Source organism: Calypte anna, chromosome 9 (genome assembly GCF_003957555.1).
Source record: "Calypte anna isolate BGI_N300 chromosome 9, bCalAnn1_v1.p, whole genome shotgun sequence".
Taxonomy (NCBI): Eukaryota; Metazoa; Chordata; class Aves; order Apodiformes; family Trochilidae; genus Calypte; species Calypte anna.
In genome coordinates, this window is record NC_044255.1 from 8,326,676 (window position 1) to 8,353,420 (window position 26,745).

Consider the following 26,745-nt stretch of genomic DNA (forward strand, 5'->3'; position numbering starts at 1 on the left):
TAATATAGCTGATTTATTTTTTGTTTCCCCATATACCCAAATACTGCTGTCTCTTATTAAAACATGCTTCTGAAGAGGATAGGTATGTATCTCTGAGGTATCAGATAGAATATTCATAGGAATACTCCTATTCATAAGAATAATCATATTTGTAAGAACATCTTTGCTAGGTGTTTGAATGTCAGGAGGTTATTCCATTTCAGGTTTGCCACAGCAGACATGTCTGCCTTCATGCTTCAGGTGTGAACAAGGTTATGCTGACACTGTGGAAAGGATGCAGGAGGGTATGACTACGTAAATCATATCAAATTTAACAAGGTGATGATAACTTGGCTTTGTAAAAGCAGCTCTCAAAAATGAGGAGGCAGGAATTAATAGCTAGCCCATCTTACTCAGGGTGTTGAGAGCTGGTAGATTGGCCAGTGCTAACAAAGGTTTTGTGTGCCCATGCTTTCCTCTAGAAATCTAGATATGGTCACTTGGGAAAGCTTTTGCAGTGTCTGCCACATGCCATGGTCTGAGCAGGATTACAGGATTATTGTTTTCTTCCCTTCTCTCTAGTGTGCAAGTTTAAAGCCCACAAGCGGTGTGCGGTGCGGGCAACCAATAACTGCAAGTGGACAACTCTGGCCTCTATTGGGAAGGATATCATTGAGGATGAAAATGGGGTAGGTGTTAGTTTTAATTCTTAACTCCTCAGCCTTACCTTGATGAGGAAGCACCAACATATGCTCTGCAGCTTTCCTCACTTTACAGATAGCAGATTCTATGTGTTAGCAATATGGAAAGGCCTTTACCATCAGACCATGAGCTTCTGTGTGCAAATTGCAGCCAGGGTTGCAGGGACTCTTTAATAGGAAGAGTCTCCTGCCATGGACCAGAGTGTTGAGGTTAAGGAATTGGAGATATGGGGAATCTGCTTTGAATTTTGGCAGAAAAATGATAAATTAGTGGTTGTAACAGTAGCACAGCATATGGGATGTCTGATGCAAGTCAGTGTTTCCTGGGTAACCTGGGGTGAGTCACCTGGTCTCTTCGTGCTTGAGTGTGATGTAAAATGCCAAAAGAGGTCCTCAGGTGTTTTCTAGAAGTTGCTGTTCTTAAACAGTGCATACAAAGACTTGCTTATAAAAGTGTGTCTCAGTGCCACAGTGCGTCTTGTGTCCTTGAGCTGCACTCTGGAAAGTTCATGTTGCTTCTCTCCCCCTATATCATTTGCAGATCTCAATGCCACATCAGTGGTTGGAAGGAAACCTGCCTGTGAGTGCCAAATGCACTGTGTGTGATAAAACCTGTGGCAGTGTCCTACGTTTGCAAGACTGGCGCTGCCTTTGGTGCAAAGCCATGGTGAGTTGAATGAATAAGATCATTTCTTTAAAAGGAGAGTATCTGATCAGGTCTTTGGTCTGTTCTTTTAATGAGATTTACTCAAACTGAAATCTCTAACCATGCTGTTGTGCATGTTTGCCACAAAGGCATTGTTGTTCTCTCTCCAGATGATAAACAGTGTACAAGAGAGAGAAATTTAAATTTGCTGAAAAGTATCACTGTGATGCATAAAAGTAAGGCCTGAAATGGTTATCCAGCTTCAGTGCAAGCTCAGTTTCTTTTGGTAGTGAGCTTTCATAGAAGAATCAAATTTTACTAGATCTAAATCAATGCCTCAGGCACAGGAGGTGTTAAATCCAGGAAACCCATCGGAGAGCCATTATTTATAATTTGTACAAGTTGAAAGGGTACAACAAAGACAGACGATAAAGAATACTGAGCTATTTTTTAATAGCCATTTCCCCTTCTGTTGCAGTACATTTCTGTTGCCTAACCCTTCAGGGATGCATATCTTGCTAAGTTTTCAGCTGTCTATAATATGAATAAAATTGTGTTTATAATGTATGGGCTGGGGGCTCAAAGATGAAGCAAACCTTCTATGTTGCAGTCTTCATGTCTCAGAAATTATGGAAGTGCCCTAATCTACTCACTACATCCTTTTTTGGGGTGATTTTATTAATCCCTTCTCTTACTTCTTACATCACTCATGTCTTTCTTTGTTTATTGCTTTCATGTTTTCTTAGCTTTTTCTTTTGTTGCTACGTCTGATCTCTTCATTGAGGCTAGGATTTTGAAAGCAGAATGCCTGAAGACTCTTTAAGCCTGTTATCAGGTCCTCTTCAAACTCAAAAGTACTAAATTCAAATGGCAGAAAAAGCACATGGTAATGGAAAAAGGAGAATTAGTAGGAAGAGTCTGGTTAGATCATTCCCAAAATAACTTTTTGCAATTAACATTTCCTTGGATTCTTTATGAATTACTGCTTTATGAGTTATGCCACCATGCCCAAAGGATTTTGAAAGGTTTTCCACCCAGCAGGCAGTTGAGCAATGGACAAGCTCCCCAGGGAAGCAGTCACAGCACCAAGCCTGCCTGAGTTCAAAGTGGGTTTGGGTGACACTCCCAGGCACACAGGGTGATTCTAGGGGTGCCCTCCACAGGGACAGGAGTTGGACATGGGGATCCTATTGGGTCCCTTCCAACTTGGCATATTCTATGCTTCTGTCATTCTGTGAATGAATGGATTTTGTTGTGTTTTCAGGTACACACAGCATGTAAAGAGCTGTTGCCAAACAAGTGCCCTCTTGGGCTGTGCAAGGTATCTGTCATTCCTCCTACTGCTCTTAACAGCATTGACTCAGATGGTGAGTATCACCAGCAAGCAGTGCTTGCTTTCTCTTCCTCTCTCAGTCCCTTTAGCTATTAATGCCATCCTCTGCCAACTGAAAATTCTGCTTTTTGGCATTGCTGAAAATCCAGACTGGGAGATACTGCTGAAGTGTGACAGTGAACTGTTTAGTACCCAGTAACATCAGCATTTGCTGAGCTGCAGCTGTTAAAATTTATTTAGAACACTCCATTAAAGAATCAGTTTGGGAAGGTTGGGGAAACTGAGAATGTTGGCATACTGCTAGGAGATGAGTGTGACATTTGGCAGCAGGAGTTGTGGTTCATGCTGGATTCAGGGCTGTGCATGATTGGCTTTTACCCAGTGAGTGCCATAAGCAAAAGGAAAGCATCATCTTCTTTGTAGCTGTGCTGGGGTGTGGGGCTCTATTTTCATGGCCAGCTTCATGTCTCGTGGCTTTTCCTCCTTTTCACTTTCCTGTTGTCCATCAGGTTTCTGGAAAGCTACGTGTCCCCCTTCATGCACAAGCCCATTGTTGGTCTTTGTCAACTCAAAAAGTGGAGACAACCAAGGTGTAAAATTTCTGCGAAGATTCAAACAGCTGCTGAATCCAGCCCAGGTCTTTGACCTCATGAATGGAGGACCTCACCTTGGGTAAGAAGATACTCAATGGAAGCACACATTACTTTTAAACACCAGAAAAGTACGAGTGATTTATTTGATTATAAGCTCACCCTCAGATATAACAAGGAACCTGTTCCTCAGAGAAGGAACATAGAATACATAGAAAGTTTGGAGGGTTTTTTCCTCTCTGTGTTTACTGTTATTGATTAGCTAAAACCAAAAATGTTGTTGAAAAAGGTTATTGTTTCCATTCATGAGTAACAGCAGGACAGCTTGTGGGCTTTTGGGCAAATTCCATAAACTCTCCCCTGGAGGATGACCAAGCATAGAAGGCTTGAAGCCAGAAGAAAAATTGTCAGCAAGCAGACTCATAACAGGCATCCTGATGTACTGCTGATGAGATTTAACTTGAGTTACATCACATGAACAGACAAATGCAACAGATACCAAATGAGTATTGTAAAAATGAGATTTATCCAGAAATAACTCACCTGGGAAGTATGTGAGACTTTGAAGATATTATGGTGATACTGGAAAAACATCTCTTATGAATGCTTTTGGTAAAATTGGTTCTGCCCTGGGGTCTAGCAGACATTTCAAGCTTGCTTACCAAATTACACTAGAATATCTATGGATTTAAAAAAAGTGAGCACTGGGGAATAAATTCCTTTAGTGTATTGCTGTAACTCTTAAAAAAAAAAATTGTTCTCTCGTTTGCTCCCTCCAAATGTTTCTCTGTTGTGTTGGATTTGAGTATCTTTTGTCATGAATGTGTGCTTCTTATAATAATAGTGAACACAAGGTGCATTTCCTTCATATTTTTCTAAATATGACTTGAAGTCTGTGAATCAGACCTGTAGATGCTTAATGTGCTTAATGTGGAAGTGTCCACTGCTCAATGAGTGACCATTAGGTTCTGCTTTCCTGAGAACTGTTGTGGTTTCTTGAATTGCAGAACACTGGCCTTTAAAACAGCAGCATGCTTCCCAGGGCGGTGCTTGATAAATAATTTGTCAAAAACATTTTAAATTAAATAGTTCTCTTCTTCCTCTCCCTAGCAAGACTGACTGTAGAAAAGAATTCTGCTCTTAAACAGGAGAAGACAGGGAATCAATTATTTAATCAAGCTGTGGTGCACATTGCTACAACAGCTGCCCTTTTTTGGTTTCTTAAGAAGAAAATGGTGTGTATGGTAAAGGCTGCTGCTTAATAATTCGGATATTCTGAACTGGTGCCAGTCAGCTATACCATAAGGTGATGTCATTTCTGGCAGACATTTCTGTGTCACCAGTGCTTGAAGAAACAAGGATTTTCATGTAGTCCAGTAAATTCTGTAGTAGTTACTCTTAGGTAATAATTAATAAAGAAACAAAATAAAAGTGTGCAGTAGGTCTGAAAGATGTTCAGGAAGAAGCTTAAAGTGAGGTTGTTTTTAATACTCTGAAAAAGGTCAAGAATTAAATTCATGCTTGTCTTACTGGTGAGTGGTTTGTCTGCCTGCTGAACAGACAAGGTGCCAGAGCACTGGTGCGTGTTGCTCTCCCAGAGGAAGTGCTAAAGATTGTGAGGCTTTACATCCTCTTACAGTTGTCTGCTCACTGACTGACGGCATAAAGTTCCCTCTCATTAAGCTTTGCTTTAATTGGTGTGGCCTTGAGTGTGAAGACAGTGACATTAGAGCACTCCAGACAGTGACAAGTGACTAATGCTGGGCTGAACACAGCAAGTCTGCAAAAAGGAGTTTATTCAATGGGTAATGAGCTATCACATGCTTGTTTCCTCTTCAGTTCAGACAAAAGTGCCCTGCTTTAGCAGAGGAGTATATCTGGGACACACTTCTGTAGTGAATAGCCATTTTCAGTTGCTTAGCTGTATTTATAATTCCTTATTTATAATCATTTTAATTCATCTGTAATCCATCAGTCTATTCATTGGCCTGTATTCATTGCAAAATCAGAGCCTACTTTAAGCAAGTATGCCATGCTTGTTACCTGTATTGCAATTGTTTATTGCTTCTTCCTATAACAGTTGATTGTTCTTCTCTCCTGCTTTTTTCTTTCCCCTCTCTAGTTTACGCTTGTTCCAGAAATTTGACACTTTCCGGATTCTGGTTTGTGGTGGGGATGGAAGCGTTGGTTGGGTTCTCTCCGAAATCGATAGCCTCAATCTTCACAAGCAGGTACCTGCCCAGTGAGCTTCCTTGTATGGAAGAGTGCAGGGCAAACAATAGCATGGGTTGAAGAGGGCTTTCTTTGCTCATACAGATACAGTTTGCCATGGGACTGAAGCTGCCAAAAGCCTACCACAGCAGTGTTGCAGTAGTTTCCTGCAAGCAGCAGTACCAGGCTAATTAATTATTCCTATCTCCATTGCTCCTCCACAACTCCCTCAGAAAAGATTGAGCTTTCAGAGTAGCTCTGAATCACTCCTGCTCCATCACCAGCATAGAGACTTGTACTCAGAAAGGGCTGCAGTTAGTAAACTGGGAGTTCCACAAGGGTAGTTCTCCTCAGCTATTCCCTTTAATTCTCCTGGTGTTGTTTCTGAGCCTTAGGATAGACAGAAACACTGTAAAGAGTAGCAGTGTCACAGTGTTTTAATTTGTTTCCATTTTGTCTTCGTGGGGGGGTCTATAGTAATTTTACAGAAAAAGCAGTAGCACCACCTGATGGTTAAATAAATACATCTGTAGAAGGGGTTACTTGTAGTAAGATGCTCCTTGAGATAGTACCTCTAATGCACTTCTCTCTCAATTAACAACCAAAAAGTAGAGGAAATTTGTCCTTCCTTGCATGCCCTTCTGGCTGTTTTCTCCACCGAATTCATTTCTGCTCCCACCAGGACTAGCTGTTTCTTAGCGTGAAGAAATCACCCCTGTTACATGTGGGAGTTTGTGCTTTGTGTTTTCCCATTTGAATATTGGTTTTGGTTTCTTTTTCTATAATGCAGTGCCAGCTGGGAGTGCTGCCCTTGGGAACAGGGAATGACCTTGCCCGTGTGTTAGGCTGGGGCTCTGCTTGTGATGATGATACCCAGCTCCCCCAGATCCTGGAGAAGCTGGAGAGGGCCAGTACCAAAATGCTGGACAGGTGATTAACATCCTCCTCTGCTCAAGAATTGTGTGAATATATCCTTCAAAGAGAACTGGGCAGTTCTTGTTTCTACCAGCTGCTGAATTTCTGACTAATGCCAGTTAACATTTTTTCTTTGATAACCCTCTGTCACTCTGTAGTGACAGAAGGTTGCCTCGCTTCTTGTGTTACTGCTGCATAATAGCAATGAGTGAAATTATCTGTTGTCCAGTGTCCTCTCTTGTGTTCCAAAGTTCTCATCAATTGAATCTGACAGCCTTACAGTCACAATTTTTTTAATGCAGAAATTAACATCTTTACCCCTGGAATTGATATTGCCTATATGTATTTGTACAGTTTAAAATGCTGCTTGTCTTTAGAGTTGCAACTTGGAATGTTACAATGAATCAAGCACTGGCCATGGAATATTTGAGGCAGGGAAGAAGTACAGAAGAGGTCTTCCTCCTGTAGGATACTTGTTCATAGTGTCAGTCCTTCTTCTTCCCCCAGTTCAGCCTCTGCAATTCCATTGCAACTCTATAGCTTCCTTATATCAGTCATGCCTCTGCCAAAGTGCAGTTTGTTCTGCTTGAGGTTCTAACCTGTTGTGTCCTTGAGTAAAGGAGGAAATCATCTGCCTTGTAGTGACAGCTCTGATGTCTTCTTTGAAATAGGTGGAGCATCATGGTGTATGAAACCAAACTCCCTCGTCAGGCCTCCACTTCCACAGTCACTGAAGATTTCAGTGAGGATTCTGAGGTACCTCATGAGATGAGGAGGGCAGGGGACTGGGAGCAATGGCTTCAGAAGAGGCAGGGGGGCAGTGCTTGAGTTCAGATAGGGCACACCTGAGTTATGGCTTGGATGAAGCAGGAGCTACAAAGATCCTGGGTCTTTAGGTCAATGAAATGTTATGGTGAGGGGCAGAGGCTGGGATACCTGAGTCAATAGCTGTAGTGGGCAGTGGAACAAGAGAGATCATGGCATTGCATTGTTGAAATTGTGAGGAGCTGCAATAGCACTTAAAAGAACCATAAAAACCCAGTTTTAGATCCGTAATTAACTGGAGACTGTAAGGACTGCACTGATGTTGATTCTTAGGTTCAGAATTAGTTTTTTCATCAGATTCAGATCTCCTGTGGGTAACTGAACCCCGGACCACAGAACTTGTCCAGGGCTAAAAGAACTTGTAGAATGATAGGTACTCTCAGGGGAGACAGTGGTTACACAGCTAATGTTGGGAAGCAGAATCCCAGTGACTTGTTTCTGATTGTCACCAGGTGCAGAAGATTCTCTTCTATGAAGACTCTGTGGCTGCTCATTTGTCCAAAATTTTGACTTCTGACCAGCACTCTGTGGTCATCTCCTCAGCAAAGTGAGTACTTGCAGGACAATTGCTCCAAGTGAAAGCTGAACTGTGAAAATCTGAGACAATCCTTGCATGACTTTGTTTTCACTGCCTTCTTTGTCTAGGGTGCTTTGTGAGACAGTGAAGGATTTTGTGGCTCGAGTAGGGAAAGCCTATGAGAAGGCAACAGAAAGCTCAGAGGAATCAGAGGTCATGGCCAGGAAGGTAAAATTGGAAAAAACTGTTTTGTGTTTCTACCACCAAAGTGGAAAACTGATCTGTTTTCAATGAACTAGGAGAGCAGCAGTTCAGCAAGCACTGAAAGAGTGACCTACCCAGTCTGCTGTTAGTTAAATTCAGATGTTCTTTGCCTTGTAGTGCTCTGTCCTGAAGGAGAAGTTGGACTCGTTGCTGAAGGCACTGAATGAGGAATCTCAAGCATCTTCATCTCTGCCAAACCCTCCTCCTACCATTGCAGAGGAAACTGAAGATGGTGATGGGTCAGGCAGTGCTTGTGATTCTTCCAGTGACCGATCAGTGGGCTCATCATGTACTGCCCGGCCCCAGATATTTCGCCCCCGAGAACAGCTGATGCTGAGAGCCAACAGCCTGAAAAAGGCCATTCGTCAGATAATAGAGCATGCAGAAAAAGGTAACCCATGAGGAGTCCTGCTTGTGACTTTTTACAGGCTCTTGAAAAGTAGAAATTCCCTTTATTCCAGTGGGGAGTAGGTTTCTATATTAAAAACAGCTTTACTGAGCTGGAGAAGCTATTCATAAGCCTGGCTGTGTAGTTTCAGCATCATCTCTGCCAAGCCCACCTGTCTGAGACATGGCTTGATAGAAAAGCCTGAAGTTCAAGGTGTGTTCTCTCCCATCTGGCTGGTTTCAGAAGTTCCTGCTCTCCCACACTCCGTTCATTTGTGTTTCCTGCCTGTCCTCACCTATACCACAGTTGTGTCAGCACAGCCATTTGTGTGGCCTCACTCTAAAGCAGATCTGAAAATACTTGGTCAGAAAGTATTTTAAGTATTTTAACTTGGATTGTTTCGGAAATCTCTTTATAGTAAAGCCCAGCAAAACAGTGCAGTAGTAGAACTGCAGGAGAGGGCAGGAACTCCCTAAACTGCCTTTGACCCTAGGAATGTGTTATACTGTGCTTAGCAAATCAGTTCTGTTCCCATGGAACTTTCTAGGCAGGTCACCACCGTCTCCACATCTTGACCCTTACTGTCTCTCTAGCTGTTCACACCTATAGCTCAAAGTTTCATTTCCTGGCATCAGTCTCCCAGCTGTTTGTCAGAACCTCGGTGGTTTGACTTAAACCAAAGGAAGTGCTGAACAGTTTATTACTGGAGATAAAAGTGTCTGTGCACACCCTGATGTGCACTGTGAGCAGCTGTGTAGCTAGGTACAGAGCATTGCAGTGTCACTTGGGTTTCCAGCACTCCAGTGTTGTACCCAACCTTTGAGCTAACAGCCTCTGGTGAAGCAGAGGTCCTGGTCTCACTGCTGCCCCTCTTTGCCCCTGCCAACCTTGTGCCAATTTGATGTTTGTTGGAGTTCTTTTGGAGCCCAACCAATTTATTTATTTATTTCCAGCAAGAAGAATTTATATTTCTGCTGGGCTAGTGGGCTGGATTGCCTTGAGGGTCTTTTTGAAGAACTCCAGTCAGCACAGGGGCAGGGCAGAGCCTGACAGAAAAGGGGTTCATCCCCTGCAGATGCAGGGAGCTGGTAGATCAGCTCAGGGCTGCTCAGAGCTGTATCCTCTGAGGATTGTCTGGGGAGGAAGGTCTGCTGATTACATGCAAAGGAAGTTTTAATTTCTTTATTCTTTATATTTCTTTATTTAAGCTGAAGCATTTAACTCTTGGCAGCTCTTGGACAAACTCCAGTTATGTTTCAGATGTATTTTTTCAACTTCTCCATCCATTTTCTTCTTCCAAAGTGTACAGTCTGATTCTTTCCTGTGTTTGAATTAGTTTTTACCAGTGGTTATTTTCTTCCTCCTAATTATAAGTATGTAAGTGCCCTTCTCAAGTGGTTTATGCTGTTGCCCCAGTATAGATTAAACTTACAGAAAATTAATTAAATTTATCATTTAGTGTCCATATACTTAGAAGTTCTGGAAACATCTAAATGCAAATAAATGGCAGCTCATCACCTGTAGCACAGTTTACACCTCGGGAAGCCTGAGTACCTGTAGCATTAAATGTGGACACTTCTGTTTAGAGCATCATTGCTAAAGAGCTTGGCAGACAGGAGGCTAAGCCAGTCCAGTTCCAAAAGCTTTTTAGGGTGGAGTTTACTTGAGACAAATGATGTAGGGAAGTTTTTGTTATTCCTGTTTTTTCCTTGAAGGAGATGGGGCCTTAGAGTTCCATCCTTTTGTTATTTGCATCCATGGGAGGTGTTCCTTGCTAGAAGAGCTGTGAGGCACTCACCTACTTGTTCTCTCCTTGCAGCTGTAGATGAGCAGAACGCCCAGACCCAGGAGCAAGAGGGCTTCCTCCTCAGCCTCTCAGCCCCTGAGGAGGGCAAGGAGCTGCGGAACGAGGATAAAATCTCCCTGCAATCATCACACAGCAGCAGCTATGGAGTGTCCAAAGGGAGGGGCCAGCGGAAAGGTACTGCTCTGGGGCTTCCAACCTGCAGGTCCTGCCTGACCCTTGTGGTTCTGTTGTGAAAAGTGAGGGAGGTGTTATGTGTATTGCCTTCCAAGTGAGTTCTGGTTTTCTCTTCATTTTTGAATGGTTGTTCTTCAGATGCCAGGCCTTGCATGTTTCTGTGCTCCAGCCTGAGCATCATGCACCCCACTTCCTGATGGCCCATGGTCTCAGCACGTGGAGCCGAGGGTTCAGAAGTTTTCTTGTGCCAGCAATCTGAATTCTCTTGTCTTTCAGTATGTGGGCAAGGAGAGTCTTGAGCATTTTTCATGTCATTTACCTGGTGATGTTTTGTTGTGAGCCTCTGCCATCCTTAGCAGATGGCAGAGAATGGCAGTTTGCTTTAGTAACTGTTACGTGAGTAATTTGTTAGAGATCCCTGGTCACTGCAAATATATTTGAAACTTCTCTTAGTGCTAATAAGGAGCAAAACAGGTCTGTTGTGCTGCTGGCACCAGCTTTTTCTCATCTCCAGTTTTAATATTTGCATGTGGCATTTCAGTACCTCCAATCTGTGAGGTTTCCTGGCTGCACATATGCCACATCTCTGTCCCTTAATGACTGGTTCTGTCAGCTCTTTGCTTTCTGGTGGCCAGAGTGCTTTGCTGTTGAGTGATTACTAACCCAGTGGTGCTGCTTGGGCTGTGCTGCTCTCTGCAGCTCTGAATCACAGCATTATGTTTGTCAAGAGCCATGTTTGTGTTGTGTTTTACAGCCTCCAAGTCTCCTTGTGAAAGACTAATAAACAAAGGAAGTTTGTCACTGGGCAGCTCTGCATCTCTTCCTCCCCAGACAGGAAACCGGGACAACTTGCCAATGCTGAACACAAAAATCCTCTACCCAAGTAAGTGCAACACCCACAGCTTCCCATTGAGGCAGCCAGCTGGAGTATAGGTGACAGCAGTGAAGGCTTCACATAAAAAATGGAATTGTCCTGCCTTTATACCCCTTGGTGCAGAGTCCACCTGAAGAGAAAACCCTTTGGGGCTTTCCACTGAGGCTGAAAAGTGGAGAGGTGGAGGGAGCTATAACAGTTTCCAGTTTGTAGCTGAGACGTAGACACAGACGATTATTAACACTGTGCAGAAGTTAAATGCAAGTTAAAAGGAGATACTGAGCTTAAAATTATCTTGAGAAGGCTGGCAGGATGCTGCTGAGAGAGGTTCCTGATCAGTGGAAGCCACAGAAGGGACAAGCAGTCCCTTCACATGAAAGCTGAAGTCACTAGAAGTGCACAGCAGAATTCCCATCTCACACATCTTGTGTAGCAACTTCTCATCACTACCCAAATTACTTGTTCAGACTGTTTCTTCTGGAAGCAGGTGATTTTCTTTCTCTCTGGCAAAGGTACTGTTTCTGAGTCACCAGCTAATAAGTTAAGAAGCAGGGGGTGATAATTCTTGAGTAACTTGGAGAATTACTTTAGTTGTACTCCTGTTTCTCTGCTCACTGAAGCAAGGATGTTGCATGGCTCACCCTGAAACAGAAAAAACATTGCTGCAGTGAAAACACTCCTGTTTTCCCTTTCCATATGTCTTTTCAACTGTGCTGCTGGCCTCTGTCAAACAAAAGCCTTTCTCCTTACTGAGACAGCTAAGCCTTCTGGAGCAGAAGAAAGCACTACTGCTGTTTGCTTTCCACAGTATATTACAAGAGTTAGTATGTTCTGCCCTGCTGTCTTGCCTCCAAGGTCGAAGTTGTCTGATTTCTGCTTATTAATCACCCTCTTCTCTGTCATCAATTTTCCTACAGATATCCGTGCTGGCATGTCTGGATCTTTGCCTGGGAGCTCTGTCATCAGCCGATTGTTGATCCATGCTGATCCCTTTAACTCTGAGCCTGAAAATCTGTGAGTATGCTCAGGAGGTTGAAGGGAGGGAGGGAGCATTTCCAAAGGGACAGAGAAGTAGATTAGATTATAGTGATGAAGAGTGGACTGCAGCAGCCCGGAGTGATATACATTAATTCATACACTGGATACCAGAGAAAATCAGCTCTGTAGTTCCACATGTAGTGATACATCTGACTGGTGGAACAAGAGTTTTAGGTGGGAATGAAATCTAGATCAGCCTTCTCCCTACACTCAAAGATGGCTCCAGCTTCCAGTTAGTAGACAGTAACCTGGGGGGAGTTACCACCCTCACAGCATGGAGGCCTAAGGAGGGACCAGACAGGACACTATAGGGCAAGCAGTGGGGAAGTGGGATGCGAAGACTTTCTCAGACTCTTTCTGCTAAACTGTTTTAACAATAAAAATCCAGTGATGCAGAAAGTGAGGGGTTTTTTTCATGGGCTTCAGAGCCCCTGAGATGAGTAGCTGACACTTTTGAGCTCATTTTCCCAGCTTCCTGTAGATAACACCTAATATATCTATATATATCTATACATGTATATAGATATATAGATATATGTAAAGGCAACTAGCATTGCTAATGTTTTGTGAGATCTTTTACAGAATGGGAGTGACCTGCAACTTCATTCTTGTAAATGAAGTGTAGGCTTCTGACTGTGTTTCTATGGCAAGGGGGGAATTCCTCTGCAAATCCTGTGGCTGTGAAATCTTACAGGCAGAGGCTGCTGCTCAATAGCCACTTTTCTGGTATTCTTTGTGTCTTTGTGCATTTTAGGGTACTCCCAGCAGTGCTGATTATCAGAGACTTCTTGTTCTGCACCTTTTTGTGCAACAGAATTGTGAGGTGGCCAGAGGGGGCATGCGAGATGTACACCAAATGTAGACTTAGGAATGGGAGTTTTGTTCTTTTGTTTGTCAGTGAATGTTACACAGAGAAGTGTGTCATGAATAATTACTTTGGAATTGGACTGGATGCGAAGATTTCTTTGGACTTCAACAACAAACGTGATGAGCACCCAGAGAAATGCAGGTGGGTTTGGGCCCGGCTGACCTTTGCCTATTGCCAGAAGTGACTGGCACTTTGTTTCTGTGTGGTTTTGAAACCAGTTGTGTGCAAATGTGCTGAATATTGTCAGTCTCAGCTATACTGTCAAATTTGTCTGCATAACCCTCAACAACAGCTTGAAATCATGATGAAGGAGGTTAGCTACTAATTTTTTTACAGATTCATTATGCTGTTGTGGCTAATGTAAGATCTTTGAGTAGCTGTGTCAGTGTGGATTTAATATGCTGGTTCTGTTTGTTTCATGATCTCGCTCACAGGTGCTTCTCCTGGGCTTTCTATTTAGCTGTGGTAGAATCTGAGCTCAGCTCTAAATGCCAGGGAAGGTGATTTCAGCCTTCTTCCTAACATACTATAAATCCCAAGTTTTGGCATTTTGCATACCTGGGCAACTAAAGGATGCTTTGTGTAGCCTGGGATTGGTCTGCTTGCTATATGTAAGCTGATACTGCAAAAGGCTCTTGAGATCCTGGTGCTTGAGATTGACAAGTTCTGTGCCAGGGGAGTCTGTGTATGTTTCTCCTAATGTGTGTGACTCAGTCATCCTCAGTTCCTACCTGACTTCTCTATAAAGGGGAGCAATTTTCTAGCAGAAGCAATAACTGTTTTCAGTGCTTGACCATTTTGGAAGCAAAGCACCTTGGTGTATTAAGGTGTAGGAGGCACGGTTACATGGTGGGGGGTTTTTTGCCCTATAAGTGAAAGGGTGAATTTTTATGATAAGTTTTTCTCTTTTGATTTGCCCCCTTAGAAGTCGTACTAAAAATATGATGTGGTATGGAGTATTGGGGACCAAGGAACTGCTACACAGAACATATAAAAACCTGGAGCAGAAAGTCTTGCTGGAGGTGAGGAATTACCTGACCCTTCTGTTGCTCAAGCTGGGAAGCCTAGTTGTGTCTCCTGAAGGTGACACCTTGGCTTTGTCATGATGGTTCCACTTGCTGACCTTAGGATGTTCCCTTCCCTGTCTCACACAAGGTACTTGCTGTACCTCACCCTGAGCTAGCTGCAAGGGGCTTTTCCTGGTTCTAGAAGAGAACTTATATTCTCAACCTGTCAGGGAAGTGTCATCCTGCTGTCCCCAGCTCAGCTAAAGGATTAACTGTCCCCAGCTCATTATTTAGCATAGGTAAGATTGTCAACATTTTAGCTAGTAGGTGTAGTGGACAGCCCTTAATTTAATTATGTTATAATGCACATCAGAATGGAAAAGAAATATTCGTGTACAGGCCACCTGCAGGTAGCTTGCAGGAGGAGATCCTCATCACAGCAGACTGAGCTGCTGTTTCAGTTGTTTTATTCCCTTTTCTTGAGGAATGAACCAGAAAGCTTTGCCAGGCCTCTCAAGTATGCCTGTTTGAAGAAAAGAAGCAACAGTATCTCTCTAAAATTCATGTCTGCCAAAGGAGAGGTGGTTCATGTGGCAGGAATGGATAGGTTCTATTCTTCTAGGACATAAATAAACCAGAAGAAACCTGAATTAATTTATCACTAAGCTGTGTAGCCTGTTTTGTGTTCTTTGAGGATGTGCTCTGGCAGGAGAGGTCCCTCTTGCTGTACTGAGAATAATATTGCCTTCTTCTCTGTATAGTGTGATGGGAGGCCAATCCCTTTGCCCAGTCTTCAGGGGATTGCTGTACTCAACATTCCCAGCTACGCAGGAGGCACCAACTTCTGGGGGGGCACCAAGGAAGATGATGTGAGTATTCTCTAAGTCAGTCCAGGAAATACTTTTACTTGGAGTCATTCTGGAGTCATTGCCCCTGAGAGTAGTGCATGGAAGCAGGCAGCAAGGGCCCTGTCTGCATGTACAGGTGGATGGGGTGCTGAGGTCCAGGCTTAAGGAGCGTGGCACCCAAGCAGTCTATAGTGATTCAGAAAAAATACAGATGCTGTCTGGAGCAGTTGAACTTCCAGGAACTACTTCAGATTGACCTTTTCCCCTCAGACTGCCAAGAAAGCTCCTTGAAGACAAAAGGAGTTAGATGCAGTCAGAAATGCTTCATTATTTGAAATGAAGTGCCTACTGTCATAATAACAACAATGGTAATTGCCTTGTAGCCTGCAGGCTCTGTGTTAGTTTCCATTGGAAGCCCAAGTGGCTTCAAGAGCACTGAGGCTCCTTCTCCCTAGCTCACTGCAAATCTTCACCTTCCAGACTTGTTAGTTTTATACAGATGAAAAATTATACAATTGAAAGCCAACCCCCAAGTCTTCGCTAATCAAGTGTAAAGAAAACCTCCTCAGCATATCTATGTGTCAACTGAATTCTCTTTCTCTTGTATCTGGCTAGACTTTTACAGCCCCCTCCTTTGATGACAAGATTTTGGAGGTGGTAGCAGTGTTTGGGAGCATGCAGATGGCAGTGTCACGAGTGATAAACCTACAGCATCACCGGATTGCACAGGTATCGACTGTGAACTCTTCTTTCCTCCCCCATCTCCTGGTTGGGGTATTTTTGCCAATTGCAGTCTGTAAAGCCCTCCCTTGTGCTCTCTTGTCCATGGAAGGAGCATCCACCAGGGCAAATTGAGCATGTCCAGGGGTGATTTGGGCATAGAATTATTAACTGGCATTCAACTGTGGTATGAGTTAGACCACCAGTTCGAAACCAGATTAGTCCAAAGACACAGCAAATGGTCCCCACCACCCAAAGATAAGGCATGCCCTACTACAGGCAACTGTGCCTTCAGGAGCACCAAAGCTCCCCTGGCTACCAGAGTGCTTTGGTGAGAGTGTCTCATGCTTTTGGAAACCCAACGTTGTAGAGCTTCTCCAGTGCAATCACTTCTTGCAGTGCCGGACAGTGAAGATAGCAATCCTGGGGGAAGAGGGCGTTCCCGTGCAAGTGGATGGAGAAGCCTGGATCCAGCCTCCTGGTTACATTTGGATTGTTCATAAGAACAGAGCTCAGACCCTCACCCGAGACAGGGTAAGAGCAGCCTGGCTCACACTTTGTGATACACAGATGTTTCAATATCACATAATCCTGGAGAGTGTAGCAGTGGTTCACAGGAAAGCTGAACTTCTGTGAGTGTAAGAAGAGTATTTTGCTATACACCATAAAACTTTTTGGAAAGAACATGATTAAACTTCCTTTCACTACTTGGGAAATGATAAAGTTGTTTATACAAGCTTATTTTTCTTCCTTTGCTAGGTGCCTTGTGACAGCATTTCTTAACATGCTTGCGTGCTTTTCCCCCCACAGGATGCCTGTCTCAGTGAGTGCTGTGAATTGTCTGGATTCAGATGTTGAATAATTTCTCATTACTGTTCAATATGTGTCTTATACCCCATTGACTAAGTACAGCAGTGTCTTTTGCCTTGTTCAGCAGTGTGTGTCTGTCTCATCTCATAATTTTCAAGTATATCTGATGAGTACCAGCACATAAGGAAGCATCTTTACTGCTTTACTGTGTTCCTGAGTGGTAGTAAGGCAAAGGAAAGGAAAAAGACCTTGCTGTAGAACAAATGGGCTTTGTGAGCTCCCCAACTCTGTAACTGTCCACGAGTAAACAATTTACTTCGTAGCAGCTCTTCATACTTTCCAGGATAACACATATTCACCCAGCTTCCAGAGCAAGCCAGAGTCCTCTGCAAAGGAATAACCTGCTGAATAACAAGAAAAAGATTGAACAGCTGAGAGGAAAAGAGGGAAAGCAGCCTGATGCAGGCCTGAGGCACCTGCCCTGGCAGGGTGTTATGAGTATGATGGTGTGAAAAGAAAGTGAAGGTAGAGCCTACAAAGCCCCTGTTGTGAGTCTTGGGTGTTGCCTCATCCTACCCTTGGTCTGGGAGAGAACAGTGGGTATTGGTGTGGATGTTGGAGGGAGGAGGAGGCAGGAATGGTGTGCACAGTCTTCTTCTGGAGGAAGAGTGAGCTTCTGCAATGTCACACTGAGACTTTTAAGGGGAGGAGTGGCTGAAGGAGATAACCTAGAGAGCAAAGGGGAACAAGGGTCCTGTTGTAAAAATGGGAGGGAGAAAAGGGAAGGCAACACCCAGATACGGAGGGAAAGGTGGAGGAAAGCACAAGAGGTAGAGAGGACACAAAAACCCCTAGTGGGTGTGCCGTGTGTCTTGGGGCCTCTGAAGCTGTGGCTCTGATTGTGCCATCTCACTTCTGGTTGCCTGCAAACCCAGTTTTGCAGGCATAGAGCTGCTGCTGACGAGAGGTTCGAGTTCTGCAGAGCAACATTCAGCTGTTGTCTTGACTGTGGCCTTATTCTTGGTTTTCCTTCTCTCCTTTTGATCATTGTTGCACATCCCTTCTTTCACAGAGCTAATCTGCCCCATGCAGTAGATGAAGTGTTGTCCTTTCTTCATGTGTGTGACCCTGTACCTTAGGTAGTATTTTTTAAGTGTGATTTGGAATATTTAGTTTCCTTAAAAATAAAGAAAGTGAAAAACTCAAATTCCCTCATCAACAGATGGCTTGCACTGAGCTAGCAGAGTCTGGTTTTGCCCTGTAGGAGTAACAGTAAAGGGAGGGAATGCTTTTACCCCAGGGCTTCACAGATACTTGCAGACACAGCAGAATGGTATATCCCCAGAACCTTGCGTTGTCCCCCAAAGCAGTTATGTTCCAGTGGACACCAGCTTTCCTGCTCCCTTCATCTCTGTCCTTAGGCCTGTGCTCCTCACCGAGCCTGAAGTCATCTCATGTGACCACCCAGACCCAGGATCCATGACTGCTGTTTCCTTCCTCTTTCCTTTCCACCTGTCACACTCAAATTAAGCCAAGGCAAGCATGTGGCATGGAAATCTTCAACCCGAACAGCTCATTAGCAAAATTAGAAGCAGCTAAACTACTTGATCCCATGATGAAAAGTGTCTATACAAGATCTGCAGGTTCTGCAGGCATAGGCACAGCCATTGTTTGCTGTAGGCTCTTTAAAAGGTATCTTACCATTTCCTTGCTGTGTTTTTAGGCATTTGAGAGCACCCTGAAGTCTTGGGAGGACAAACAGAAGTGTGAGTTGTCCCGACCCTCCTCTTTCTCTCTGCAACCAGAGATCATGTCTGAAGAAGAATCCACCCAGATCAACCAGTTTGGTCAAGCTGCAGCTGCTCTCATTCATAGGTAGGACTCAATTTGCTTTTGGTGACTAGAGGCCTCCTTTGGTGCCTGAACTTCTGGTTGTACTCCCAATTCCTGGAGATGTGTCTGTTCACTCTCTGCAGTGCTGGTCCATGTTGCTGGGGACAACATCGTTCATTATGCTGAGGACTGAAGTAAAAAAAAAATATCTTTGGTCATTCTGAGTTAAAAATGGTACTTTCATGGATCCTTTAATCCTGATAGAAGCCATTATCTTTGCGTATCAATGATTTTTATTAGCCGTGAAACAAAGGCCTCTCTAGGAGCTGAGATGACAAGTTGGGTTCTTATAACCCTGATACCCAGAAGGAACTTCTAGAAGAAGTCAGCATATGCTGACCTGCTTGTCCTATACTCAGGCCTTCAGCTCCTTTATCTTGGCCTCTGAGATAAAATTTCCAGAGTCACATCAGAGAAGTGTTCATTAAGCTGTATGTGCAGCTGCCTTTCACATCACCATGGCCACACTAAAATGTCTGGGTTGTATTTCAGAGTGATCCCAGCCTGTGTGCAGAACTGTGTTGCTGTGTCTGTGATGCCTGCCTTGCCTTGGCTCTGCATGCTCACTGCAGCAGCAGGGACCACCACTCAGCTTTGCCAGAGGCTGTGCCCCTTCCCAGGCTTTAGCCCTGCTCTTGTCACTCAGATGGGCGTGAGGAGGAGATACCCAGTCAGAAAAGATCTCCTGCTTTGAGCATATGCTGATGCAATCTGTAATTCTCTCTTCAGCATTCGGGAAATAGCCCAATCCTATCAGGATATGGAACAGGAGCTTGCCCATGCTGTCAATGCCAGCTCCAAGTCTATGGACAAAGTCTACGCTAAATCCAAGTCTACAGAGGTACTTGATTCACTTGGCATCTCCCATTTTGTCCTTTTCCCGTAGCTCTTGTTTTTCCTTTCTGATTGACCAAAAGTAGGCCTTGCTTGTCTAAGACTTCTTCCTTTTGACTACTCAGACCTCTGCATTTCCAGGCTTACTTAGTGCATGAATTGCTTCCCTGCAGGGTCTGAACTGCAGCCTTGTTGTAGAGATGGTGAATAATGTCAAAGCCCTGCACAATGAGACTGAGCTGCTGCTGGCAGGCAAGATGGCACTGGTAAGAAGCACAGAGGAGTAAAGCAGCCTCTCACTTACTTTCTTCTCATGCTGTTGTCTCAGCAAGCAAAATTTTGTTGGTCTTGGTCTTCTTGTCTTTGTGACCAGTTAAGTTTATATGTTATAATTACGGAATTAGGTTGGTATTGCTACATAGGCATGATGAGCAGTCAGGCTAGCTTGCATGGAGTTTAGAGCTCAGAAAACATGAAAATTGTTAACTTGGTAATGTCTGGGCAGAGTGACTGCTCTCCAGTTCCTTTTAAAAGGAGGAATTGCTTTATAAGCTAGTAATGTCACAGTGAGGACCTGACTGCGTGTTCCACCATGTGGCTTTTAACTCTGCCTTGCTTCTACTTCTGATACAGCAGTTAGATCCTCCCCAGAAGGAGCAGCTCCAAGCAGCCCTGGCAGACATGGACCTCCAGCTGAGGAAACTGGCAGACATCCCTTGGCTGTGGCAGCTGATGGAGCCCTGCGATGAGGAAGTAAGGAGGACCAAGGGTCTATTTCCCTAGCCCGTCTCTTTTTCACTAGTTGGCTCTGAGTGCTTGACTTCCTGTGGAAAAGTATGAATGATGTGAGAAAAAAACATTAAGAAGGAAACTTGACTCCCTTGGGCTAAAGGAACTAATTTCCTGCTAAAGTACCTTGCCTGACATGGGATCAACTTTCTCTGTTTCCTTTCCAGTCTTGATCAGAATTATTTTTTTTCTTCCCTCTCTTACAAAGTCATGTAGCTGAGCATGTCAGTACTGCTTGTTCTTGGTTCATTCCAATCAATTTATGACCATTTACCTGATTGTCCCTTTTTGTTCTTCTAGAACCAGATGCTGGATTATTCTAAACGCAGTCGCAGTGGCAAATTTCGGCTGGTGACCAAGTTTAAAAAGGAGAAGAACAACAAAAATAAGGAGACTCATAGTAGCATGGGATTGCCTGGTACCAAGTCTATTTGTTCGTTGTGTCTCTGTCTCACCAGTGTGGTCACACCACTGTTCTTGTCTCTTTCCTCTCACTTTCTCTCCCTCTTTGTTTCACATGCAACTGCCTTTTATTGGAGGTCTAGTCTGTCCTTTTCACATGGCAAAGTAGCTTATTGCTCTGTTCTAAGTCATTACCCCCCCAGTACTACACAAATACTCCTGAGAAAAACAGGAGGTGCCCTCTGAAGAATCCTACCTCCATCCAGGCATTTTCAGGGATATTTTAGGGCATGCTTAAACATGTGAATTTGAGGATTTTGGCATTTAGGTATCAAAATGACTGTGGGGCCCAAGTCCGCATAACTCCAGTCTTTTCACTGCTGATTCTCTGTGACGTTGTTAATGATGTTTTTCTCATTGATTCTCCCTCAAGCTTTAATCAAGTTTCATGTCTAATTGGCCAGGGTTCAGCATCACCACAGATGCGCCCTGACCTTTGATCCTCCTGGTCAGTAGATAAAAACTGGCCATCACTCAAAAAATTGCCATTCAAGACACTTTCTCTCCAGTTGGGTTAGTTGATTTTTGGTTTATGTTTTCCTTACAATGACTTTCTTCTTCTGAAACTCAGAACTATTACCTGTCCTGTAGGCTACTGGGCCCTGTCCTCTGCCATGGAATTGTGGGTACAGTCTCCCATCTGACAGGCTGGTGCTCATTCTTTGCCTCCCACAGGATCTTTATTGTTCTCTTACTTAGAGGCTGTGCAAGAAGGTGGAAGTTTAAATTCTTCCTCAGTCCCTCAGGTTGAAGTTTAAATTCTTCCTCAGTCCCTCAGGCTTTGGGGCAGAGGTTGCCATTTCGTTTACTCAGCACAAGTGCTGCTGCATAATAGCAAAACTAATCTGTGCTTGAGTCTTCATGATATATTTTATGACTCTTATTGTTTTGTAAGCAGAGTACTATCACTGAATGTACTCAAACATGTGGGGTAAACTTTAAAAAGCTTATCTCGTCCCATCAAAATGAACATGCACTTCCTCCTGGCTTTCCTGCAGCCAACCTCTGCTTAAGAGAACACCTCTCAACTTTCTCTGCCCTGCCTCCTTTGTCTGAGACTGTTGGTTGTGCTACCAGTCCTTGCCCTCCCACCCTTTGGTTTGAGGTTCTGGTACTGCATGCCCTCCTTGTCTGGCACCGAGTGCTGGTGGTGTCCTCATCTCTCACTGTCTTCTGGGATTCTGGGTACTCAATCCATTCCTGCTTTTCCATCTCTAACAGTTCACCTCTGGGGAACGGAGGAGGTTGCGGCCTGGCTTGAGCATCTCAGTCTTTGTGAGTATAAGGATATCTTCATCCGGCATGACGTCCGGGGCTCTGAGCTCCTGCACCTCGAGCGGAGGGACCTCAAGGTACTTTCATGAGAAATAGCCAGCTGCATCTGCATGACTTTCTGTGCTCAGTGTGCTTGGAGATGATCTACCCCACTGTTCATTCCACATGCTTTGGCAAGATAAGTGGGGTCATTGTGGCCTTGTTTTGTTTTCTCACCATTTCGCGTCACCAGGTTTTTAATAGCAGGGAGATAAAACAGCAAGTTGAGAGACCCATTCTGCCACAGCTTCCTGGAGGTGTCATACAGTCCAGCACATGGATTGCAAATAGTGTCCTTGAAAGTCTCTGATTTTAATGAATGGAATCGTTTTCAGCTTCTCAGCTCCTGTACCATCTTTGCAGCACATGCTGTGATTGGGAAAATTTGGGCCTTATGTGGTAGTTGTTGGAAAAACAGATCATTGCCTTCCTTGTTTCAAGAAAAAAAAAGATTGTTGTCCTTGATGCCATGACTAGATAGAGACAATCTTTTGAAAGAGTGCTTAGCAACCACATGGTACAGCTTTTCATCTCCTCACCAGGAGATGCTTTTTCTGCAGAGAAAAACTGAAAGTGATAATTCTTTGTATGTGCAAGAGACTTGTGTCATCATTCTGGTGACTTGCATAGAGCAGAAAAAACCTTTGGTGTAAAGTAGCGCTTGGCATTTGTTGAATGCCCTCTGGATCTTTGTTTGTGGTTTTGACCATCTTCCTGTGCTGAGGTTGCTGTGGTCTGTGTAGCTGCTCACCTTGCATGCCTTCCAGCCACAGCCTGCGCTTCGCTGCATGGTACCCAAGCGTTCACACCTGTAGCTGATGTGACCAGTGACTGGTTGGTTCCTCTGCATGTTGGTTCCTACCTGAGACCCATGAGAATTGGATGTTCTTCTGCTTCCTCTTGCTTTGGCCTTTAACAGTCAAAGCATTTGCATTTCTGGCTAATGGTCTGTTGTTGTTTCTTCCCATTGCTCTGTGCCTGCTCATACCCCTGTCATGCTCTGATACCCTTTTGACACACAGTTTGAGGTTCCTTAAATAACCATTAGGCTTGTAGTCTTCCTGGCTGGTTTCTTCCTCTCTTTATAACTGGCTGACTAATTTGTAACCATCTCTTAGCCACCTGGAATTTCCCCCTTGCCTTTCTCCTAAGCTAAGGTTTTCTCTTTTCTCCCAGGACCTGGGTGTGACCAAAGTGGGTCACATGAAGAGAATACTGCACGGGATCAAGGAGCTGAGCCGGAGTACTCCTGCCAGCGAGGTTTAGCCTCTGTTTTCACAGCATGTGTCTACCATTCCCCCTAACTGCACAGCAGTCACCTCACAGAGCAGCTGTGCTCCTGACTGTCTCTGCTGAACAGCCAACCTGCAGCTGTTCAGAGCTCCTATCAACCTAGCATGGTGCTACCTTTTTTTCCTGTGGGGTACAGCTGCATCCAGTCGAGAGGAACCTTCTTTGTGGTCAGGCAGAGCTCCCAGAGGAGAAGTCACTTGCTGTTTGGAGATCCATGACCTCCAGCTTGGGAAGTTCTGGTTCCAGTGGCAGCACAGGACTCCTGAGGATTGCAACACAGCTACCTTTCATGGATAACTTCATCACAGTAGAATTAATTCAGGGCAAAAGTTTATTTGGCCAGTCCTAGTTCAGGAGCATCTGACAGTCTTCTCCTACCCAAAACCCTTCTGCTCATTTGGGTGTCATACCTGTATCTTAGAGCATTTAAGTGGGACAGAGCTTGTCCTTTTGTCTTACTAATCCCTTTTTAATGCACCTGTAATTGCATGCAATTTGAATCAGAAATTCAGAGCCAGTCCAGACCTCTTGCCACTTAATACCCAGTGATTCTCACTCACTTCTGCCTTGCAACAAACAATGCATTTGGTTCAAACAGCAGTTCACACCAGCCTGAGGGGTCTTCTGCTGGGCCTGGCACTTCTCTTCCAGCAGGAGGCAATGGTACAACCCTTAGGCTTTCAGGCATCACAAACTGAAAGTCCTGGTGGTAAGAAAATACAGAATTCTGGAGAGCCAGATGACAGGAGATCGCCTCTGACATTCCACCTTCTGAACTGATCTTCAGGAGACCAGATGAAAGAGGACACTAACTAGCTGGTTGGGCTGTGAGATATGGAACAGTTTCCTCCATCTCTGCTTGCCTTCCCTCTCTTCCTGCCTTGCTCCTTCACTTAAAGGTGGATACCCAAAACATTAGGGCTGCTCAGTCCTCCTGGGTTAACATATCTCAGGGTGGCCCTGAGATATGTATATCATGTGCTGTCGGACATCAGAGCTTCTATAAGAGCACTGAAAGAAGGAGGATTTTTACTGACCAGGTTGGTAAATTGCCTTTGGTACCACCAGCAGTGGAGAGTAGAAAAATTAGTGCCTCTGAATCAGCATTCCTAGTCATCCTTCAAATTGCCACTGAATTCTCTGACCCAAAGTGGGTGACTGCTGGAGCCTGAAGACCAGCATGCATAGTTATATTGCCATGTTTTTCACTGCAAAGGGAATTTGGGAACATTTAGTGCTTTAGTGCTGTGAGGCTGGAGAGGCAACAGGAATTTTTGATTACCCTGTTGTTTTGTATGTATTTACTTTTTATTATTGCTGAGTGGCACCTGCCTGGTTATGGCTGCAGACAGAAAAAGGGCTTGATATTGTTCTTTGTTATTGGTAGAGATTTCATCAAAGTGACATCAGCTCTCTAGCCTAAAAAAAAATCATTCAAGTTATTTCATGTAAAGACGTGTCAGCCTTAAAAGGTTATGGGCTGATTTCAAGCTGGGCAAATGCCATTGCATTCTTTAAGATTTCACCAAAGATCACTCTGACTCTCCCTATCTGCTTTTAACTAGTGTTGTTCACCCATGTGTTTCAGCCTAGTGAGTAACAGGGTTTCCCCATGAGAAGTTAACAGAAGATTAAATGTGCCTGATCAAGCTAGCAAAATTTGTGGTATAAATAATGTGGGGACTGAGCAAGAAATCTGTTCAGCTTTGCCCCAACTTTGTTTCTCCCATCTCTTCACTGGCAATTGCTTCCACAGCTGTATTTTTTCTTTATAAGTACCACCCCTCCTCAGAGTGTTGAATTTCTGAGGTATTAGGTAAGTAAGAAATGTAGACATGCTGTATTTTTCCACCTGCTTGTTGAGGCACAGACCAGTATCTGCTCTGCATGGGAATGAGGAGGAACCTCCCCTGAGGAGAGCTCCAGGATGCAGCCACCCTCAGTGGTGACAGTAAGGTGCAGCCCTCTCTGCCTGTCCCCAGCAGGGGCATGGTTAGATCTCTTTTTTTTTTTTTTTTTTTAGTTCCTGGGCATGGTGAAGGAGGTGTTCTTGCTGTGATCTTCCTCCAGGCATTAACAGCTTGCACTTGCCTTTCATAATTCCTAGGGGATTAAATTCTTGGCTTGGTAGAAACAGTTCCTCTCTACTTTTCCTGCTCAGAAGAACAGGGAAATCCAAAGGGTTTGTAGATTAAGACATTGTCCTTAATTCATGCCATATTTGAAGAGCCCTTGCAGCCATTAGCCATCTGCTATGAGCAGGGATGCCTGTGGACACCAGCCTTCATTTATTTTACTTTTAGGATCTCTTGCATTGATGGTTTCCCATCCTTTCTGTCTATTTGCACATTTTATCAAAGGGTTCACAGCCAGTATATTCCTGTCTATTGCTTACTGGAGGCCAGGAGGGAGTTCTACCTTCTTTTAAGAGCGAGAAAATGCGATCCACATGTAACCTGAGTGCCTTTGAATATGTATTAAGGTTTACATCTCCAAAAGGGTTGTAGCTCTGTGTCTGACTGGGAATGATGCAGAATTTTTATTGCAGAGATTTTGGGAATAGATGAGGACAATTTGTGTCCAGCATCAGTGAGAGCTATCTGCAAAATAGGGAGCCAGGCTGAATTTCTGGTTACATTATTCCGAGTTCCTCCTTCTGCATCCAGTAGTGTTTAGTGGGAGAGAAATTCAGGAAGGGCAATTAGACAGTAAAAAAATCTGCTGCATTGCCAAAAAGAGAAAGGAAAAGAAAAAAAAAAGATACTTTCTTGCAGTCTCAGGTAAAACACCAGCTTGAGAGAAGCTAGAACTGCACATGCCACACCTATGTTGTGTCTTTTAAACCATGATGCTTGAAAGCCATGTGGCACGTTCTGTTTGTCATTCCTCACTTTTGGCAGTGATGCTGGGACAGCATGGGCAGTGAGCTGGGCACATCGTTTCTTCTGCTAGGAAGAGGTTTCAGTATGTTGTCTCACTTTCAGGCACTATCCTGGATATTTAACTTCTGGGGGATAGCCTACCCCACATTACAATGTTTGGTTTCAGCGGTCGAGTGTACGATGGAGACTTGAGGGAGGTTGGAGTGCTGTGGGGGCTTGTGCAGCCTGGTTCCACCTGTGGGCCCACGTGCTGGGCACAGGCATCCTTGGCTGCAGCAGGAGCTGGCTCCTGGCAGCAGAGGGGACCTGTGCCACTCTGTACCCAGAGGTGTCAGCCAGCACAAGAGAGCCTCCATCTCTGCCCAGGCTTTCCATGCCAGTCTTGGGAATGTTTCTGCGTCCAAATCATATGAAGAGCTTTGCTCCTGTTTTTTTTTTTTTAGTATTATTTAAAAGTGTGCATACTGTCTATGTGATTAAAAAAAAAAAAAAAGACTGTTTACACAAAATATTTTGTATCTTAAGATGTGTGTACTGTAAAAGAAAAGAAAAAAAAAAAAGGATGAAAAATTATGTTTTTCTACAGCTGTCAGCAGTGACTGCATGTCTTTGTCATCCTCCACTGACCATTTTTCCTCAGGGGTCTCCCCGCCATTCCTGTGACCTTGTCAAAAGCATAGGGAAGCAACTGAATCCCTGTACAGTCTTGGGAAGAAGGTTTTGTGCCTTAAGAATGGGACCTGCTTCCCTCCTATTTATTGTG

The 26,745-nt window shown here is 44.1% G+C and overlaps 1 protein-coding gene across 5 annotated transcripts in view; it reads left to right on the forward strand.

Moving 5' to 3' along the window:
- The window catches only part of DGKD (diacylglycerol kinase delta), a 55,859-nt gene extending 30,023 nt beyond the window's left edge, over nt 1-25,836 (forward strand). For all 5 annotated transcript variants that reach the window (XM_030456266.1, XM_030456267.1, XM_030456269.1 and 2 more), the window contains 25 exons: nt 562-668; nt 1,222-1,347; nt 2,591-2,693; nt 3,169-3,331; nt 5,372-5,480; nt 6,251-6,390; nt 7,047-7,131; nt 7,653-7,747; nt 7,846-7,945; nt 8,099-8,372; nt 10,189-10,350; nt 11,105-11,233; nt 12,142-12,238; nt 13,161-13,271; nt 14,056-14,152; nt 14,899-15,006; nt 15,601-15,714; nt 16,105-16,239; nt 18,239-18,390; nt 19,138-19,249; nt 19,416-19,508; nt 19,876-19,995; nt 20,332-20,449; nt 21,715-21,845; nt 22,984-25,836. In XM_030456266.1, the coding sequence (XP_030312126.1) occupies nt 562-668; nt 1,222-1,347; nt 2,591-2,693; nt 3,169-3,331; nt 5,372-5,480; nt 6,251-6,390; nt 7,047-7,131; nt 7,653-7,747; nt 7,846-7,945; nt 8,099-8,372; nt 10,189-10,350; nt 11,105-11,233; nt 12,142-12,238; nt 13,161-13,271; nt 14,056-14,152; nt 14,899-15,006; nt 15,601-15,714; nt 16,105-16,239; nt 18,239-18,390; nt 19,138-19,249; nt 19,416-19,508; nt 19,876-19,995; nt 20,332-20,449; nt 21,715-21,845; nt 22,984-23,073 (3,071 nt within the window). In that variant the 3' untranslated portion in view covers nt 23,074-25,836. The remainder of the gene's footprint in view (nt 1-561; nt 669-1,221; nt 1,348-2,590; nt 2,694-3,168; nt 3,332-5,371; nt 5,481-6,250; nt 6,391-7,046; nt 7,132-7,652; nt 7,748-7,845; nt 7,946-8,098; nt 8,373-10,188; nt 10,351-11,104; nt 11,234-12,141; nt 12,239-13,160; nt 13,272-14,055; nt 14,153-14,898; nt 15,007-15,600; nt 15,715-16,104; nt 16,240-18,238; nt 18,391-19,137; nt 19,250-19,415; nt 19,509-19,875; nt 19,996-20,331; nt 20,450-21,714; nt 21,846-22,983) is intronic.
- Nucleotides 25,837-26,745: the final 909 nt, after the last annotated feature.